Consider the following 20,805-nt stretch of genomic DNA (forward strand, 5'->3'; position numbering starts at 1 on the left):
TCATTTAACACCTAATAATAATTATAATTAACTTGTTCTTAAATTAATGAAAATAATTTGATTAAAACAATTAGACATGGTAAATATTTTATATAACATTTCATAAACAAACCATACATTTAAAATAAATAAGTTATGAAATGACATGCGTTATCTACCTTCATTTCTAATTTCTTTGTTGGTAAACAGTACTCATCAAGAAAGGCTATAGTATAGATGGGTAATAACTACCTAATAAAGAGGAATATGTAATACGTATTCTGTGGTGTAAAATTTCCAGAGTTTTACTTGCTTATGTATTACCTTAGTTACCTACTGTTAAATTGGTTGTTTTGATTATTTAACAAATTCCTAACTTATCTACTGTAAAATGCATTTTATGTTTAAATTATTGCAATTAAATTGTTGTGTAAAACATTTTCTACTGGAATTTTCCTACTTGTGGTTAAATAAATACAAAATAACAAATTCACAATTTATTGTTTTATTGCATCATCACACACATGAAAAATATATTTCTCTCGTAAAACGCATGCGGCATACAAAAGCATAATAATTGTATATTCTTATAAAAAAAACATACATACAGCCGAACGTAGAACCTCCTCCCTTTTGGCAGTCGGTTAAAAATACAATATCATCTATACTTAATCTAAATAAATTACACTAATATCACAATATTAATGACAACTTAGTTGTTTGCTAAACTTACAACAAAAAAAAATACTTCAAAATAATTTTCATAGTTTTAATAGTTAACTCATATCAAATTTAATATAAACAATATTCTTTTTGTGTCGTGACGGAACAAGGGTCCGAAATATATCGATATCAATGAATAAAAGTTATGTATTTCAGTGAAAACTCAATTTAAAAATTTACGTATTTTTCCAAACGTCAAAAACGCTGTCGTCCATTTTGTGAACTCCCGATGTTACTTGATGTCACCAAATGAATCAAAATCAAACTTATAATGAACAATTTTGTCAAACACTCCGTTTGTATAAGGTTTTGTGTTAACGTGCCGTCATGAAACAGTTAAAGTATAGAACGTTTTGGCTAGTATTGTCAAAAAATATTTAAAAACTGAAATTTTAATGTATTCTCCTTTTTTATGTAATTTTTATGTAGTCCCAAAAAATAATAGGTAATAATTTTTTTTCAATCTTGTAGAACGCTAATGAACAATTTAAAAAAAGTGTCAACTAGCCTATTAATAACTACCTAGTTAGATAATAAGACACTCAACGACCAACATAGTGAAGTGGAGAAAAGGCCCAGGAAGTTAGACGGTATAAGTTTCGCTTCCAAGTCTTTATTAGTATTTTCTGTAAAACTGAATAGTTTACTATAATTTGTGTTGTGTTGTTGTTGTTGTTATTGTTATTAGTTATTACCAATAACATTACTATTTATTTTCTTCATTTAATTAGATGTTTAATCCCAAACTTCCCTGCATATTCCCAACACATCTCTTTTGAATCCATCTTCGCAAGGTTCAATGGATTTGAAGAATATTGCGCTATTCAGCGGAACGAAGCGAGACGGCTGCAGATGCCGGTAAACTTCCTGTAAATGTAAAAAAATCTTGAATTAATAACACAAATATTAAAAATGTTTCTTTAATTTTGTTAGTAAACGTACTAGATGAAGATTCTGATATCAGATCTCTGAGAATCTTAACTATGAGAAAATTAGCCATGCTTATAAACATAACTAACATTTATATTTTAAATCGAAGTATAGGTACAGAGTACACTCAATTTGACGCTATTCCATGTAACGACGAACTACCTAATTGTCTAACCAAAATGTCTAATTTTCTCATGCATCATTTCAATGCATCAACTCCACATAACGACAAATCATTCTGAATAACGACGACGAATGTGCCGTGGCCCTTATACCGATTATATAAATATGATTGATAGAGTAAGAGATTATGTTTAAGACTTCCAAATGTCAGTTATCTGAACCGTTGAGCTCTGTTGTCGTATTCAAATTGATAAATAATAACTCTACCTAAAGATGAAAGTATCTGATAAGTTACAACTTATGTAACAGGGACAATGTTTATCAATCAACAGATTCAAAATGATAAAATATGTATTATTATCACACATTTAAGAGGATGACTATCGCAGATACGGCCTCCACGTTAATTCGTTAATTCTGGGTTCCACGATCGTCAATATAATAAGTTATGCCCATGGTTTACCAAAGAGGACGACCCCCAGGGGTTGATATCGATCCTCTCGGGGGTCGAAAGAAACAATAAACAAGAAGTCGGTTAAACATGAAGTCTGAAATTCAACCCCCTTACGCCGTCGGTTCTTAATTGAATCTTTCAAGATATTTTATGATTACATGATGTTGCTAACATGATAACATGTACAAAATTCAAAATGTTTGTTGATCGCAAGTTAATTCAATAAAGAAATAGTGTATGAGCTCATTTTTGAAAAGGGATCACAGAGCCAAAATGTTTCGAAGATAAATAATGGTAAACTAACCAAACATGAGAAAAATGTTTAGACGTGTACTAAATCTACATAATTCAATAAACCAAACAATTGATAATTGCAGTACAAGAAACAAAAAGTTTTAAATGCAGAAAACATGAGTACATTAAAAGAATAAAGCTACCTCTAACTGCATGTTCTAATCTAAAGGGAACAACTTACTCTATTTGAAGTTTTGTAAACAAAGCAATGTTACTTACAATTGGCATATCCGCTCCGCCATTATTAATTTCCTCGAATAAAACTTCCTCCGGGTCAAAGTAGCCAGGGTGAATGTGTCGCGCCTGGCAAACCACACCAAATACCAGAAGGACAAATACAATTTTCATGGCTTCGATTTCTAACGTCTTCCTTCCTATTGAACGATTCCTTTACTGAATACTGATAGTGGCCGTTCGATGTTTTTAAATATATTATCCGAGTTATCACCGCCTGCGTTCCTTACGTCACGTCGTTTAAGTTGCGTCGTGGGGCCAAACAGTCTCCTTTATACCGTGTCCCGAATCACGATGGATTCATGGTGGCATTATGACGCAATAGGAAATCACGTGAACAAATATATGGGCTTGTACTGTTTACTCAAAAGGATTCGTGGTATAAACTTGACGTATTTCGTAATTCTCGTTCACAGCATAACCAATGACCTTTTTGTTATACAGGATGTTACAGTTGTTAGAAGTTATTTTTTTTTATTGACCATTTTTTCTATTATTGACATCAGACAAATTAGAAATTCGTGTCTCGGAATTAGACAAAAACCATAAAAGCTGAGCTAGAGGCTTACTACGTCAATTGTGTCTGGTATATCTTTCCAATAAATCAAGAATGTCCTTATTAAGTTACCTACAGAAAACCATACAGTATTACAGAAGAATTAAAAAAATTATAAAAAAAATGAGAATGTAAAAAATAAATATTTGAAAAATAAGATGTTTATTATTATCTAAATTTAATATTTTGATTGCTTTATTAACGAAAGTTAGCGCAATAATTGTTATCTTTAGTTTAAGATGGAAATGCGTAGACGAACAGCAATCGATTTTATATAACCAAATACACATGACCTCCATTTTAAAGATAAAGTAAAATCTGCATTCATAATAAACATTAACGGAGAAAAACAAACGAGTAAACATAATACAAACATTATTAGAAAACGGTAATCTTACCTACGAAGTGTCTAATCCGTTGGGCATATCAGTAAAATAAAGAATTATCTCGCTAAAATCGATCGATCTAAAATATATATTTTCCTGAAATACTATCATTTCAGGAAAACACACAACAATTATTATGATATCGCTTTGCTAATACTATTTGTATATTTATCGCAACGTTAAGACAATGCCAATAAACAAAAAAATTGACTTATCTCTGAAACAAATATTACATAAAGCCAAAAATCATAATATAAAATTCTTTAATTAACTTTACAAATAACTATTATGAAAATTGTTGGAAAAAGGGCACATTTTTTTTTAATCGTACTCGTTGTCAAAATCAAAATTTCATTTTTCAATTCAAACTGTTGTTCATTTTGATTCGTCATAATACATTTGCTTTTTTCTTACATTATTAGAAAAAAAAGTATATAGTACTAATAAGTAAAGTCGCAAACTTAAAATTAAATTTACATATCGTCGGTGTAGAATGTGATAGCTCATACGTGCAAACTGACGAACTTTACAGGAGAGACAAGAAACATCTTTTAGGTATCACTAAAAGTCATTTTATGCGACCAAAGACGTTTTTAATGAACGTACTACAAGATATTTACGGGCACGAGCGGCTTTAGGGTAGGGCGCGGTTAGGTGACCGCCCAGGGGCGACAGGTACCAGGGGCGCCAGATAGATAATCAGCCTTTAACCTATAGATCCGAGACTTGAAAGCTCAGTCACTCTGGGGGCAAGCTATGCTCGGTACACCGCCCCCAGTTTCTGGAACTCGCAGAAGAACCAAAGTCACCGACGTAGCTCAGCAAATCGCGAAGTTGAAGTGGCAATGGGCAGGGCACATAATTCGAAGAGCCTATGAACGTTGGCGTCCCAAAGTGCTGGAATGACGACCCCGCTCTAAATGGGAGGATATCTAGCGAGGGATTTGTGAAAAATTGAATTTTACGCTGAAGTCGCGGGCGTTTGCTAGTAATTAATAAATGAATATTTGTTTAGGGTTTCAATGGGAGAGGGGCGCTGTAGACATCTCGCCCATGGGCGCTGGTAGTGCTAAAGCCGGCACTGTTTACGGGCTACCACCGGAAAAGCTGTTTGAAGCTTCCTGCATCAAAATCAATTTTTATCAAAAATTGTTAGTTACGAGGTATCACATCTAGACCGACAATAAATAAAAATCTATGTAACGCCACAGAAAACATGGTAACGCCTATAAAGTTTATTCTCAATAGTATTGCCATAACGTATCATTATTTACAGCGGTGTGCGGTCGCGAGATACACTGCAGATTTGTTCCCATCATCTCGCCCGGTGGACATTCATCTTTATCTGAAATTGATAACATTGAAGGTCTAAATATCTTAGGGCTTTCATTTATCTTTACTATCTATATCTTGTCTATTTGTTAGGGAAGTCTAGAACAGTTGGTAGTGTCAACAGAAAAGTTCAAATCTCAAGCCGTTTAAATCATAATGTTTTAAGATTTTCAGACAGTTCTTTCCCGTGGTTCTTTCAGAAACGGCTTGGCACCGCCTTTAAAGTGATCAGAAGGTAGCGCATACGATGTTATTTTTCGCTTTTTAGTTTATTTTTGTGATTTTAAAGTCGGTTGGTTTTTTTAGATTTATTAATCGCTCTTCAATATTTTGAAAAAAAATAATGAGTAGATACATTTACCCTGGTTTGGAGAGGACAACCAGCGCCAGCTCGAAGTAAATTTTAAAATGGAGCGAGATCCAATTATGGCGCCTCTCCGTTTGTTCCTATTAATATGCAGATACCTATACCAAATTATGAGTATAAAGTAAGAATGGAACGCAAAGATCTCGACCATACTGTGGGGTGACCGTCTATGGTTGTATAGGAGCCCCCGGCCCCGGCCCTGAGGATAACAACTGTTGGGGCTACTAAAAAAGTCATAGATAATAGCGTAAAGGTAGGTATAGTGAAAAACACTGTCATTCACTATTACTAGGAGATAGATTACATTACATTGAAACATACTTATAATTGTGAGTGTTTTGATACACTACAACTGAAATTTGCCACGTGTGAAAATCTACCTATATATTTATCGCTAAGTCGTTGCGTAATTTTGCCTATCTGAAGTTACTAATCGCATGAACAGTAATTTTCGAGTAATATTATTTTTAAAACTGCCTCGTTGGTCCAATGGTTAGCTTGTGGCAACGGATCACATGTTCTTGAGTTCGAGTCCTGGAATTTATAATACTAAGTGTTAATGTTTTGCTCGCTGGTTTACTATGACTAACCCTGGCCTCGCTCGGTGTCCATCTTTAATACACTTATTTGTATAAAAGATGGTAATTTATATAAAAATTACAATTATTTATTACATTTACAATTTATTATTACAATAATAATTAAAATACAAAGGTATTGGTATAAAAGTATTTGACAATCCGGCGGGCATATTTTAATTCTATTATCTTTTTTAGTACGGACTGCATTCATAGACTCTTTGTTTACTTTTTGTCTATGACTACCTTCTACAATCTGACTGTATAATACACTAAGCTTTGCTTGCTTCTAAGAGATTTTCAGTAATTCTCATCCTGGAGTTGGGAAATTGGTAGTGTTACACTCCCGTGCCTCAGAGATCACATCAGCTGTTGGTCGCGGTCATTAACATTAACATCTGATTGTGGTCGTCAAAGAATAAACACCGTAATAAAATAAAAGTATCACCCTAAACTCGTCAACCCGCATTGGAACAGCGAGGTGGGTCTAAGCTGCATATCCCTTCGTAAGTAGGAAGGTTAATATAGCGTACCCCTGGACTCGAACTCCAAATCCCAAAGCACATTATAATGCTTCATTTAGTTTTGCTAGCCTGTATACAGTGTAACTCCTGTACTAAAGCTAGCTAAACTAAATCCTATAGGAGAGGGTCTGCAATAAATAACAAAAATTATAAGTAAATATTTATTATATTATATTAAAAACAAATAATTTTAAAACATTATTGTTTCTTCGCTGGCTTCTCATCACTAATATCGACATGGTCTTGCGCTTTATTCTCCAACAAGCTTCTATATCCATTGGCATGAGCGTATGGTACTGGAATTAAATTCTGATTTTCCCAATTTCCATATGTAACTTTCGGTGTGCAGCCTAAAAATATTGGTAAGGCGCAATCACTTGTACTGTGTGGAAAGGAAGCATGAACATATGGAATTCCTGTAGACTGTGGCGTTATATTATTAGCATCACGTGGCAAAGGAACAGGCATAGTTGGCAAAATGTTCTTCATAATAGCATCGTATTCGAGCTGTTTTAATAGATCTTCATCATCGAATAGCTTCCTTTGACGACGAATCTGACTTGTCATCCACTCTGGTTCGATCGGTAAGTAGTTTCCATACATCCTTGCGTAAACTGGCGGTAGTGAACTCACTGGCGGTATATTGGAATAAGGTAAAGATGTGTGAACACTTGGATTGATATACGGGTACCAATTATCGTAGCTTACGGTTCTATCTCGTAATACCGAATCATTTGGTGCATCGACTTGGTAATACGAATTGTATGGATAATAACGATCTTTGTGGAAACTAGCACGAAGATATGGATCAGAGCTTGGTGCATTTATTTGATTGTATGCAACAACATCTGGTATACGTAGCTGATTGTTATCCAGAGTAAAGTTTTCTAAATACTTTTCACTTTCCGCACACTTCTCTCTTGAATTGTCTTCCAAATCCAAGTCTTCATTACTGTTTGTAATATCACTGGGGAAAGCTTCTATGATCGCGGTGCCAGGGTTTTCGTAAAATTGATTTTGGTTTGCCAATGAAGTGTGTACTATGAGTAGCATATAATAAAATACAACAAAATGATGCGCCATGGTCAATAGTTGTAATGAAACTATGCGTTGATTACGAATTTAGTTCATTAGTCGATGTTTACCTAATGTCTAGATCAAATTTCGCTTTCGTGCTGAAAATTTTACTAGGTTTCGTATTACAGTGCTAGCGCAAAAAATAAATAAAATCACACATACGAGTACAATTTTCAAATATGCTCATATCAAATTATGAATGAATCTAAGCGAATAGAGGTACTACAGAGGTAGTTTATTTCTTTTTTAAGAAAGAATGGCTCGTGCTTGACTATATTTACGCCTGATGGAAGGCAGTAATGCGATATAAGTTGATTCGCGCTTGCCAAGAAGATGCTTGTTCACTCTTTCCTAGGAGCCTCCATGTGGGAATTGCACCCACGGTCATGGATGCATAATGCAGGGTCCCACTGAGCCACGCGGCCGCCGCCTGTTTACTACTCGACCGATTTTAAAACGCTACATCTTCATCAAGTAACATAGGTTATAATGTTCTCCCATTTTTCAATGAATTTATTATGATAATGGGAGACACACATAATTACCTGTAAGGGAGCATACAAATCGAATAAAGGTAATAAAAACAGAGATTAAAAGTATACTTGCTTTATTAAACCATTTGTGATGTATTTAGTACATTTTTTATTTTTACACTTAATCATTAAAGAATTACCTATATTGTTAAATATCATTCCGAACAATAAATCTATAATTTTTATTGCGTTTTATCGAAAATCAATTCAGATTTGTGATTGAAGGGTAACGTTGACTTTTGAATCTTGATCGTTGGCAAGTCATCGGTATTCTTCGCGTCTCGCTTCATATAATACATGAGGTTGTCGTCAGATCTGTAAGCTGGTGCTGAGACTGATCCAGGATGAGGTTGGGCTTTAGCCAAAGTTCCAGAAACGACATTGGGCGAGCAGCTTAACATCAGCGGGATGCCACAGCCTCCTGTGTTTGCATTGGGAAACAAACCAACTGCACCGGGGCTGGCAGCGGTAATAGGCAAGCCTGCACCGTATCTAGCCGTTGCATGGTGATGATGATTCCAATGCATGTCATGACGATCATGAACTGGCTTTCCGATAGAGTCCCTCATACTCATATGCATGCTTGGCTGCATCGCGCTGTCCATATCCGATGCCATAACATTTTTCATGGAATGTAAACGCTCATGCATTATTGGTCCAAGTTGTGACAAATCGTGAGTGTTCACTAAATTTTGTGGAAATCTGTTCTGAGCGTCGTGCATATGGCCATTATGAAATTCTGGCATTGTCTTGAGATGGTCGTTTTGTTGTTTCTCTTGAGCTAATCGCATTGAGAACATGTCACGAAACTTCTGATCCTGGTTTTCTTGAGCCCATTGTTTTGATTCTTGTTCGTGATTATCACTAAAATGATGTCCTGCGTTGTGATCTAGATTCATTCGCATGTTAGAGTGCTCGTTTTGACCATTGTGAAACTCTCCCAATTTCGAAATAGTAGCGAGTTGTTCTTCTAGTGATAATGGAGATTCTTGAAGTCTTTGTTGATTTTCGTGTGCCCAACGCATTAAAAATGAATTAATTTTATTCTGATCTTCAGTCATTCTCATACCTGTATGATCATTAAGATTGTGCAAGTTATGCATTTCATTTGCAGTGTGTTCTTCATTCTGGTCTTCAATCATTCTCATAATTGAATGTGGATTCATAGAATGCTGTTCATTATCAAATCCTTTAGTTGGCGTGAATTTGCTGGTGTTTTCATCTTCAGACCGCATGTGATGAGACGCTTCACTAAAGATATGTTGACCATTTAATGTTTTCCCTTCTGAGTTTCTTAGCTTATCTTGAGCTATGTTCGCATTAAAATCGTTCATGTGCGTATGATGTGGCGTGCCTGTTTCCTTTTCATTTGTCATTTCCGGTATTCCATGGCTCATACGTCCCATATTCTTGTGAAGCTCGTCAACATTATTTACTGATTTTGATTTCAATGAGTGGTCTAATATAGCCACGGTAGAATCGTCCTTATGAGTAGATTTTTCTATTTCAGTATTTGTACTGTGCTTCATCTCCAAGTGACTTTGGTGTGAACTAATATCGCTGGCTTCAACAGACATATCATGCTCATGGTGTTCTGTTGATTTGTCTAAACTCTCGATATGAGCAGATTTCGCCAAACTTAATGGAGTCATTTCATCTATGCCCAATACAGCGTTTTTCTCCGTTTTCAAGTCCATGTCATGAGTGATGTCTTCTGAAGTTTTAAGCTTTTTGCTTTCTGAGTTTTCTTCTTCTTTTACAGCTTTAGATTGCTGTTGATGAACGTGGTCAGGGATTTCTTTATGATTTTCAGATTTCGTATCTTCTATTTTTAAAGATTCTCCAGCTAACGGTAAAATTATAGCACTTTTCATTGTTAATGTGGGTTCGTTCAATTTTTCTACATTTCTTGTTTCAGTTTCATGATTTTTTAAGGATTCTTCAAGTTTGTTTTCAGTCTTCAGACTGTCACTGTGTAATTTAATTTTTGATTCCTTGTGTTCTGTTGGAGCCGTAAACATATCAGAGTCCATGTCATCATTTTCTCTTTGCTTTTTGAACGCGTCCAATCCCTCTGGTTGTAATTCTACATTGCTTAAACTAGCAGTGTTAGATTTGTGGTGTGGTTCAATATCCAATTCTTTGTGCTCACTTTCCCTTATTTTCGAAGAATAACTTGTATGAGTAGCTTTTAAGTTTGTCTGCTCAGAATCAGTCTTGAAAGCATCTTCTATATTTCTAGCAATTTCAAAGTTTTTGTGAATATTATCGATCGCCTCTTTCCATTGAGCTAGTCTTTCCTCGTCAGTAGATTTTTCCTGAAGTTCTTCAATTGTTGGTGCTTGTAAGCCTAAAGTATCAAGATTTCCAAAATTTTTCTGAACGTGTTCTAACGCCTTTCTTGCTGCTTCGATGTGTTGATGTACTTCCAAATCGTCATCTAGTTCTTTGTCCTTTGTGTTAGCTAGTTTTGCTGAGCTATGTTCCATTCTATGAAGTCCACGTTGCAAATTTTCTACAGCTTCCTTTGCTTTTTTGATACTATTTTCAATTTCTTTCTCGGTGATTTCCTCGTTCAATCGTTTCGATGTGAGGCAAGCGCCCATATTTTTGTGTAAACCCGATTCCTCGTCGCACAGTTTCACCTTAATTTGCTTGCTGCAGTTTTCGTGTGGGTCAGCATGCGCCATTTCTTCATCGGAGTCACGATAAACATGGTAGCCAATTTTCTTCTTCACAATTATGGGTTTTTTAAAGCCCAGGCTTCTTCCTTCCATAGGTACCCTATGGCCTGATTTGGAAGCCAATATATCTTCTGATCCAGCTTCGTGTGTCTTCTCAGCAGCATGGTGATCTTGGAGCGGTGATTTCTTCTCTCGTTGTATGGTGGTGGAAAGATTTTCCAGCGTAGACTCCTCTTGAAGATTTTCGTGATGATGAGTAGGTACAGCTACTGCTATAGCAGTCACAGCACAGAGCAATATTGTGATCTTCATTGCAATGCTTTGACTTGAATGATGTTGAGACACAAGTCTTTAGGGCATTTATACAAAAAAAAATGTTCTCCTACACAGAGTGGAGTTAAAATAGGGTTGTCACTTTTTTCGTCAATTTTTTTTTACATAATAGTGATGTGGGTTATTTACTAGAAGTCGCAAAATAAAACACATATATTTATAGTAAGTAAGGGACACGCAAGATTTATCACACTCTATTGTATTATATAATTTTATATTTTAGTATATATTTTTATTTTTTTATTTGAATCAGTATTTTGTATTTTATATTTCTTCCAGACCCTGTTAAGGATTTTTTTCTAAATTTTCTTTCTAAATTTGCCCATTCGCTTACAGGTCCAGCCCGTATTTCTAAAAAACAATAATTACAATTGTGATGAAAATTAAGTTTTTTTTTCGAATATTTATTGCCCGATTCTTTAATTGCTCTTTTTTCTACACCCCGAAAACAATACATACTGGTCAAAAGCTATATTTCTGTAAGTACACCAGACAAAATGTATGCAAAATCTCATAATGATTGGTTGAATAGTCAAGGCATTGAAAACATACATATTAATAGGAATAAACTTCTGCACTACTAATAGTAGTAGGATGAATATAAATAATAGTGAATAATAGTAGTAGTATAAATATAATGGATATGGAACAGTACATTGACCCTTAAACTATCTAGATCTCAAATACAATGCAGTATTTTTTCAAGTATAATTTTCATTAATACAGAATAACTTATTTTACAATTGATATTTCAGTACTAGTGACAACCCTTAACGTAAATCAAAACGTGATTTTAATCACTAACATCGAATGCTGAGGTGAAGATTCCGAGTAGCGGAAGCGAATTCTTAAACAGAAACGTTCGTGAAGATATCATGAAAATTATCTCTACTAATAAAAATATTATAATCGTTGTCTGTTTATTTGTATGAGCGTTGCACGAAATCTGGCAAATTGAGACAAAAATTTATAATTAGAAAGCAAAGCAATTCATAAATTTAAACCAATAAGTAAGAGCATATTATAACAATAGTATCTACATACCTACCTATTGATATATTTTGCTTTGCTCCGCAAAAAAACGAGATATTCGAACTCCAATTTAATTTAAAGAAATCAAATATCACCGTATGTCCGCTTTGCTACGTTTAAAAAATGCTTGAAATCTAAGCCTTAGTACTTTTTTAAATTGAGAAACAATATTTTTTTCATTGAAATACAATAGAAAACTTAAACCACAGTAAAAATAAGCTGACTTATCCTGATAACTACTTATACAAATCTACCTATCAATCGAGAGACGAATATCTTAGCATTCCACCATGGATTCACCGTGCGGGTGCCGGGTCCATCGCGTAGTAGAGAGAAGAACTCCGAGCAGAGTCCTGAACTTGTGACTACAGGGTTAAGGAATTCCTTGACGATCGATCAACACTCCCCGTTCTCTCCTCGTGTTGCTCTCCCGGCCTAGCCAAATTTGGTAAGATCCTATTAGAGCAGCTTTGGATACTCGTTCTAATATAGAACTAGCTGCACTTCTTCAAACTTCTAGAGAGGCCAAGGTCTTTAAACAAGTTATAGAAAGATTTTGCTACTTCTACGGCGTACAGACTAACTACATAACCATTTTTAGTTAGTTCATTTGTAGGCTAGACTATCTGCAATAGACGAATTTTGATTTTTCATTTTGCTGCTCCAATATACGGTTTGGCGGGCTTAGGTTGTTAAAGATTGACTCTTTGAACGATCACCAATAGGCGGGACCCACGGCTAACGTTTTCTTATAACCCTACCCGACTTTCCAACTACGAGCCAAAAACTTGCAGACGCCCACGACTTCGTCCGCGTGGAATTCAGTTTTTCACAAATACCGCGGAACCATGATTTTTTCCGGGATGAAAAGTAGCCTATGTTTTAGCCAGAGTAAAATCTATTTTCAGTAATCCAAATAGCTTCAGTAGCCGCATCATAAAGGAGGAACAAACATACGCACACACACAAACTTTCGCCTATAAAATATTACTGTGAAGTGTGACTACCTACGCGTAGTTCCCGTTCCCATGAGAAATCAGGGATAAAACGTAGCCGATAAAAATCATAAATAACGTAGATTTCTAATCGTATAAGAAATTTCAAAATCGGTTTCGTAGATCCAGAGATCAACATCTACAACAACACAAACTTACCTCTTTATAATATTAGTAGAGATTTATTTCTTAGAAGAAACATGCTCAACATTTCATAGCCTGAACCGACGACCGCTTGACCAACGAGACAGTATAGTGGAAATAGAAATTAATCTGTACTAATAATCTTATCCGTGATAGCCCAGTGGATATGACCTCTACCTTCGATTCCGGCGTGTGGGATCAAATCCGGTCCGGGGCATGCACCTCCAACTTTTCAGTTGTGTGCATTTTAAGAAATTAAATATCACGTGTCTCAAACGGTGAAGGAATAACATCATGAGGAAAATTGCATACCAGAGAATTTTCTTAGTTCTCTTCGTGTGTGAAGTCTGTCAATCCGCATAGGACCAACGTGGTGGACTATTGGCCTAACCCCATCTAATACTGAGAGGAGACTCGTGCTCAGCAGTGAGCCGATTATGGGTTGATAATGATGATGAATGAATTATATTAAAAGGTTTAAAGTTTGTGGTGTTGTATGGGATAATCTATCTACAAAAACTATTTTTAAAATTCTTTTTAAAAAGCCCCGTTATAGTGAGTGGCATAGGCTATATTTATTATCATCATCCCCATATTTTCACAGGAACGGGAACTACGCTGGTGAAACCACTGGGCGTTGGCTAGTAACAAATACTGAAGTCTTCTATCACTAAGAGTTGTATGAACATAATATGAGTACATAAATCATATAAAAGAGTCCAACACAGAACCTCTTTTTTAGAAGTTGGTCGAAACACGTGAATGGATTCGAGGGCGTTCGTCAGTTTCACATATTTGTGAAATGTCCTATGCGGATTGACAGACTTCACACACGAAGAGAACTAAGAAAATTCTCTGGTATGCAATTTTCCTCATGATGTTATTCCTTCACCGTTTGAAACAAGTGATATTTAATTTCTCCAAATGCATACAACTGAAAAGTTGGAGGTGCATGCCCCGGAACGGATTCGAACCCACACCCTCCGGAATCGGAGGCTGGGGTCATATCCACTGGGCTATCACGGCTCTTATCAGAGACCCTCTTCAAACTTTACCTCTTTACAATATATAAATAATGCAAGTTGGCGGACATAAGGTGATACGAGTATTTGATTTCTGTAAAGTAAAGTATACAATATGGAACTTAAGCTAAATTATCCTAATAACTATACAAATCATGCCCACGTGGAATGGTGGCAAGAATACTCTCTGCATTTCCGCGCTGGACAGCCAGGCTGATCCTTTGCGCAAAAAATAAGCCAGCCCATTAACAAGTTACATTATCACGCTGAACTCGATAGCCCCCAATATTCCATCTCCTATAAGGAGAAAGGCCTAGCGGTGTGGGGTCTTGATTTTTTTTTTTATTATTCTCCAGAAGTTAGCCCAGTGGCGTAGCTCGCTTTGGAGAGGCCCTGGATCAAAATTTGGAGGGCCCTATAGATGAGTAGCAAATTCCATAAATATCTATAAGTAGCAGTTTCTTTTCTATGTTTTTACCTCCAGGAAGCACCAGATTAAGTGAGATTGTAGATTAAATTTTACTAATTTTTGCTTTCACACTAGAGGGGCCCCTATGGTTCGGGGGCCCCGTATCAATGATACGGCTGATACGGCGATTGCTACGCCCCTGAGTTACTCCATGACTGCAATCTTCGTAGACCTGGACCAATTAAGAAAACCTCAATCGGTCCAGCCGGGGATCAAACCAAGTAAATCCACCGCGCATACCACTGCGCCACGGAGGCATTCATAAAAAATATAATATGTTGATTATGATGCTAAAGGTGCGTCTTAAAGGTTTCTATACGACTAGGTTCGAGTCTAGGTTCGAGTCCTGGCAGAACTCTCTTGTACATAATTATGTATTCTGTGTCTTTATACCGAAGTTCAGTCTAGGTAAATGGGTTAATTATATGTAGAAATAATAAATCATTCAATGTCTTAATAAACTTTATTAGATACATTAATTATTTATACCATCTTCTTCCATCTGAATACATTTGTTACATATAACTACAAACTACACACTAATACATTATACAGCTACAACTTAAAACTAAAAAATAGCACTACATTACAAATTAAAACACTTTTATTCGCGATTAAAATTAATTAAATGCAGTCATCATTATTAATCCTAATCTTTTGATCCTAAAAAAACTAAATTAAACAAAAATACAATAAATTAAAAACAATACAAGTCAATCATATTCACGTTAATTTTTCATTCGAATGAGCTGCGGGGACTTTTTTAACTGGGGTTAGAGTATCGTACATAGCTTGCTCTTGGTTTGCATGGATTCTTTGGTAATGGTCGTCAACGCCACGGTAGCCGTCTGGATGTGAAGGCACCCCTGGAGAGACTGGGGGACTGCCATACACTTGCGTCTCAGGTTTCACCATTTGCCCAGTGACCACCGAAGGGGAACAGCTAAAAAGTAGGGGTACATTACAAGTTCCCATATTAGCATTTGGGAATATTCCATACGCAGCTGTTGCAGCTGGGATTTCATTTGTGTTAACAGGCACGTAGGTAGGGGCCATCCTGTAGGCGAATCTCGCTGGTTCCATGAAATTGGTGTCAGAAAATTTCAACATTTCTCTCGCATCTTTATACGGGTCTTCTACTCTGTACGTGTTTTCGTATCCATAAGTATTAGGGACGTAATATCTGGCTTCAGGGAAGTATTGGTCAGGAATTCTTGCTTGAGAGTTGGCGGCGGCGGCGGCAGCGCAAGGCGTGATAGCGTAGACATTGTTATTCAACCTCTTTCCACGTAAATACTCTAGTTGGTTGTCAACGTTGGTATACCCTGATTCTTGTTCACCTTCGCCAATAGGGTGCGAAGATACAGTTAGTATGGAAGCACAAATACACAGCCAAATCACAACCATTGTGATCTCAAGATGCAAATGATGTCGCATTCGTCATTTGGGCCATATATACTTGTTTTCCTACTCGACATTTTTTGGATTTCAAACAAATACATACAAAGTGTCATATGTCGATGAATGCATAAATAATTACAAATCCCCTTATTAGAACGATGCTTGACCGCAATTATTTGCTGATACGAGCACATGCAATGTAAAACATAAAACATTCAACAAATATTTGATGATTTTGTGAAATATACCAGTAGGTACCAGTAGTACCGATCCGGTTTTGACTTCGATTCCCAAGTTTAACGGTTATCATTTTCATCATCATTATCAACCCATATTCGGCTTACTGCTGAGCTTGAGTCTCCTCTCAGAATGAGAGGGGTTTGGCCAATAGTCTACCACGCTGGCCCAATGTGGATTGGCAGACTTCACACACGCAGAGAATTACGAAAATTCTCTGGTATGCAGGTTTCCTCACGATGTTTTCCTTCACCGTTTGAGACACGTGATATTTAATTTCTTAAAATTTTACCCAACTGAAAAGTTTGAGGTGCATGCCCCGGACAGGATTCGAACCCACACCCTCCGGAATCCGACGCAGAGGTCATATATCCACTGGCACTGGGCTATCACGGCTCTACCGGCTAAAAAACTACAATTTATGATATTCGTAAGTATATCAAATCAAATCAAATCAAAAATCATTTATTTCAAGTAGGCTCAGTTTACAAGCACTTTTGACACGTCAGTTTACTATTTGTAAAGACTACCACCGGTTCGGAAGGCAGGTTCTGCTGAGAAGATACCGGCAAGAAACTCAACAGTTGCTTTTTTGAAAAAGTCATACAGTATTATAATTTACAATTGATAACAATTACAATTTCTTATAGTTTTATTTCTTGTGTGAAGGTGGAAGCTGATCCAATGGCCTCCAAGCGCTTTTATCATAAATTGTAGTTTTTTAGCCTTAATTTCTTAAGTAACTACTTACTTACTTAAGATATTAAATATCACGTGCTTCAAACAGTGAAGGAAAACATCGTCCTCTATAGATGCTAAAGAAAAAATGCACCAAGTACTCTGATTCATTACGAACTTGTATTTTACTTTTTGCCTACTTTGTTTAACAACCTTATGCACGCCGCTGCATACTAAGATAATAACCTCCTCTCAGGTCCGAATGTTTCGTCCACGGCGGCCAATCTCATGTGGAGATTAACCAGTAGGTACACAGGAAATATTATAGTACACAAGTGTATGCGCAAGCACAGGTGCACTCTCTATTCCCTTAGTCTCATAGTCGGATGGGACGGAAGACCGACACGAACGGTGAGAGATCAGTACCTACTAACACCGCCAACTTCCCAACTCCAGGTTGCTATTAAGATTTCTCTTGTAAAAAAATAACTCTTTTCGAACTTTTTCGTGTTTCGAAGCTTGGAACTCTTTGTCCGTAGCCGTATCAGCTTACCACAGGACGCATATAAGTGCTATGTAAAACACATTACTTACCAGGACAATCGTGAACAAACACACAATGTTTACTGTACTCATCCCGGACATATCCGGCAGAGCATCGACACCCGACTCTACACTCCCATCGGAGTGAGCAGAGCCGCTCACTCTTGGCCAAAAGCTTCAAGTTGATACAACTTGGAGGGCATTTCCAACCGCATAGAGAAAACTCTTCGTTATTAAGCAAACACGCAGAGGTTTTGAATACTAATGCAAACCTTATCGAAATCGTTAAACATATTACCAGACCGAACATTACGACTTACAAGTGTGGTTTTATGTTTCAGCAGACTGTAAAGTTATAGTATATTGCACTATATGTACACTATATGTGTACAAAATCAATAATATATTGTATCTATGCTGAGCTGTATACACCCTTTCTTTTTAAGGGTTATAGACCGACATGCTGTCATAAGGATAGGGTACTGGCTGTCTGTTACTTTTAGATTTGAATAAATTTATTTTCTTTCTTCTTTCTTTCTTTCTAAACTAATATTATACAGGGGTGAAGTTTGTGGTATTGTTTAAGGGAGTAATATCTGGATCTACTGAACCGAGTTTGGAAATTCTTTTACCACTGGAAAGTCACGTTATTTGTGAGCATTATAACTATAATTTATATTATATATAATAAAGGCACCAGTGTAGTTCCCGTATTTTCATGGGAACGGGAACTACACGGGTGAAACCACGGGGCGTCGGTTATAACTTATAACGCTCCACCCTGACATCATTGAAAGTCTGCACTTGAAATTGTAGACGAGTATATTAAAGGTTATTATTTAGATTTACCTAATTACTGTTTCATTTTCTTAATTCTCTAGGTGTGTCTATACCACTCCGCATTCCGCCAGCGTGGTAGACTAAGGCCTAAACAATATTTTAGGCGCCACCCGGCCTTTGAGGAAATTGTTTTTTATTTATATATTTACCTATAGGTACCTAGATTTGCCCATGAGCGAGTAGATTCATCATTATCGGCCCACTTCAGGGCCAAGCCTCCTCCCTATGAGTTTAAAAAAAAGATTCCGACGAATTGATAACCTCCTCATTTTTTTGAAGTCGGTTAAAAATAAGAAATCCGTTGTCTTCGAATGTATTGTGTACCTACACTAATTCTAGGTTACTAGGTAAGTAGCACAGGGTAAATAAATGTTTTTACTTGTAGGTCTATTTTACTTCCTCGTTGGTACCATGGTAATACTAATAGTCTATGTGGCTTATGGTCGGGCTTGGGGAAAAATTATCTATATATTCTTAATACTCATTAAGTAAAAATTCCAATGAGCCTTCATAGCCCAGTGGATATGACCTCTGCCTTCGATTGCGGAAGGTGTGGGTGCGAAATCGGTCAGGGACATGAACCTCCAACTATTCAGTTGAGTGCACGTATCACGTGTCTCGAACGGTGAAGGAAAAACTTTGTGAGAAAACCTACATACCTGTGAATTTTCTTAATTTTCTGCGTGTGTGAAGTCTGCCAATCCGCATTGGGCCAGCGTGGTGGACTATTAGCCTAACCCCTCTCATTCTGAAAGGAGACTCGAGCTCAACAGTGAGCCGAATATGGATTGTTAATGATAAAAAATCCCAAGTATGTACGGCATTAGAAAATGGATAGTTATTACACTCTCGTGCTAAAGACCGTTAAACCGTCGGCGTCGGTCCCAGTTATTATCACCGCCTTTCGCCCGCCAACCCGCATTCGTGCAGTGTGGTGAGTCTCAGCTCTTTATCTCCTCTACCTCTCTTAACACGTTGAGTGCGAAACCAGATCGAAAAGACCTGGTTCGTATCTCGCTTGCAGTGTAAGTGAGTGGCTATGAAAAGTATAGACTTCTCTATCTTGCGAAAGACATAACTTTAATTTGGTTCGGTGGACAAAAGAGACGGATGTATATCTAAGATGTGTTATTATATTAGAGTCCAATGGTGTATCTACCTTAATACCAGGTTTTTTTGATCTGGTACCGCACTGAAGATATAGAGTTTTAATCACAGTGCGGGACCAGGTCAAATCTATCTTGTAGTCCACGCACCTTGTACCGCACCCTGCGATAGCTTCGAACGCATTCGACAAAACGCACGCGTCGTTGACAACATGGTGTCGAGGGCGAAGCGATGTCACAATAAAATTAATTTGAAGTACGACAGTGATGGTGGATTAATTAATCAGAGACAGGTAAGTCTTTAACACTATTTAACTAATTAGTTTTTCTGTAGTTTGACTGTGTAGGTGCCTATATTGAAATTGTTAATTCTGTGTTATTATAAAAAATCGGGCAAATCGTTTGAAATTAGTACTATTATCTTACAATATTAGGATATATTTCCTTTTTTTGGCGATCGTAAATATACCTATACAAATTCACAAGCAGGCACGCATACTACACTACACTACACGTTTCTCACATAACACCATGCATAATTTTTCATAATAAAGTTATCGTTCCAGAACCGGTACCAAAAGCTAACAAGCATCATCTGGTGAAGGGTTCAAAGAAGAAGAATTGTGTTGTGAATTGTGAAGAAAATGACATAAGAAGCTCCGAACCTTTTTAACAAGTCGCGATCTGATCGAAAAGTAAAAAAAGTTATCACAGAATGTGTTGTATGGAAGATAATCTTTTGTTTGGACTGTTTTAATGAGAAACATTAAATTGTGAAAGTTTTTACCTACATTAAAATTTAATTAAAACCATCGATATTATTACTTTACATCCCTAGAATATGTATAAATCTTCCTGTGTTCAGTGCGGCACCAGGTGCATAAAACCCTGTATTTTATTATTGCTATATATTCAAAACTAAACAGGCTGTTTACGTACGCCTTTAGATTTATGTCAATCAATTCATCATTTATGGTATTCAAAGCAAAAATCCATAAATAATTGGATTTGAAGCAAAAAACAGGATTTTAGTTTCTATAGCGATACTGGGTGTAAAACGCCCGGTACCGCCATAATGGTAGTTTTACCTCCGGGTCTTTTACACCTGGTACCGCAGGAACTGAAATAATAGTAAAATCCCTGCCGCATTGAACGTGTTAAAGTGAGGGAGGGAGAAGAGAGCCAATCCTGTAGGGGGCTATAAAATAAGCCAATAATTATGATATCTACA

At 36.5% G+C, this 20,805-nt stretch overlaps 2 protein-coding genes and 1 long non-coding RNA gene across 3 annotated transcripts; all 3 read right to left on the minus strand.

Moving 5' to 3' along the window:
* Window positions 1-463: 463 nt before the first annotated feature.
* LOC128198099 (uncharacterized) lies at window positions 464-3,314 on the minus strand. Its single transcript, XR_008250844.1, has 2 exons — window positions 2,723-3,314; window positions 464-1,569 (listed from the first exon to the last, which is right to left on the minus strand). It is a non-coding gene; the product is annotated as an uncharacterized LOC128198099 (long non-coding RNA).
* A 4,958-nt stretch (window positions 3,315-8,272) lies between these two features.
* On the minus strand, window positions 8,273-11,086 carry LOC128198131 (uncharacterized). Its single transcript, XM_052881876.1, has one exon. The coding sequence runs from the start codon at window positions 11,084-11,086 to the stop codon at window positions 8,273-8,275; it is 2,814 nt and encodes a 937-aa protein (XP_052737836.1).
* Window positions 11,087-15,224: 4,138 nt separating this feature from the next.
* On the minus strand, window positions 15,225-16,176 carry LOC112047562 (uncharacterized). The gene has a single exon (XM_024084707.2). It carries the CDS (start codon window positions 16,174-16,176, stop codon window positions 15,493-15,495), a length of 684 nt encoding a protein of 227 aa, XP_023940475.2. The 3' UTR covers window positions 15,225-15,492.
* Window positions 16,177-20,805: the final 4,629 nt, after the last annotated feature.

The sequence above is a fragment of the Bicyclus anynana genome, chromosome 5 (assembly GCF_947172395.1).
Source record: "Bicyclus anynana chromosome 5, ilBicAnyn1.1, whole genome shotgun sequence".
Taxonomy (NCBI): Eukaryota; Metazoa; Arthropoda; class Insecta; order Lepidoptera; family Nymphalidae; genus Bicyclus; species Bicyclus anynana.

What these genes read in the sequence shown, in the direction of transcription:
- LOC128198131 (XM_052881876.1), bottom strand. Translation starts at nt 11,086, where the DNA reads ATGAAGATCACAATATTGCTCTGTGCTGTGACTGCTATAGCAGTAGCT.
- LOC112047562 (XM_024084707.2), bottom strand. Translation starts at nt 16,176, where the DNA reads ATGGTTGTGATTTGGCTGTGTATTTGTGCTTCCATACTAACTGTATCT.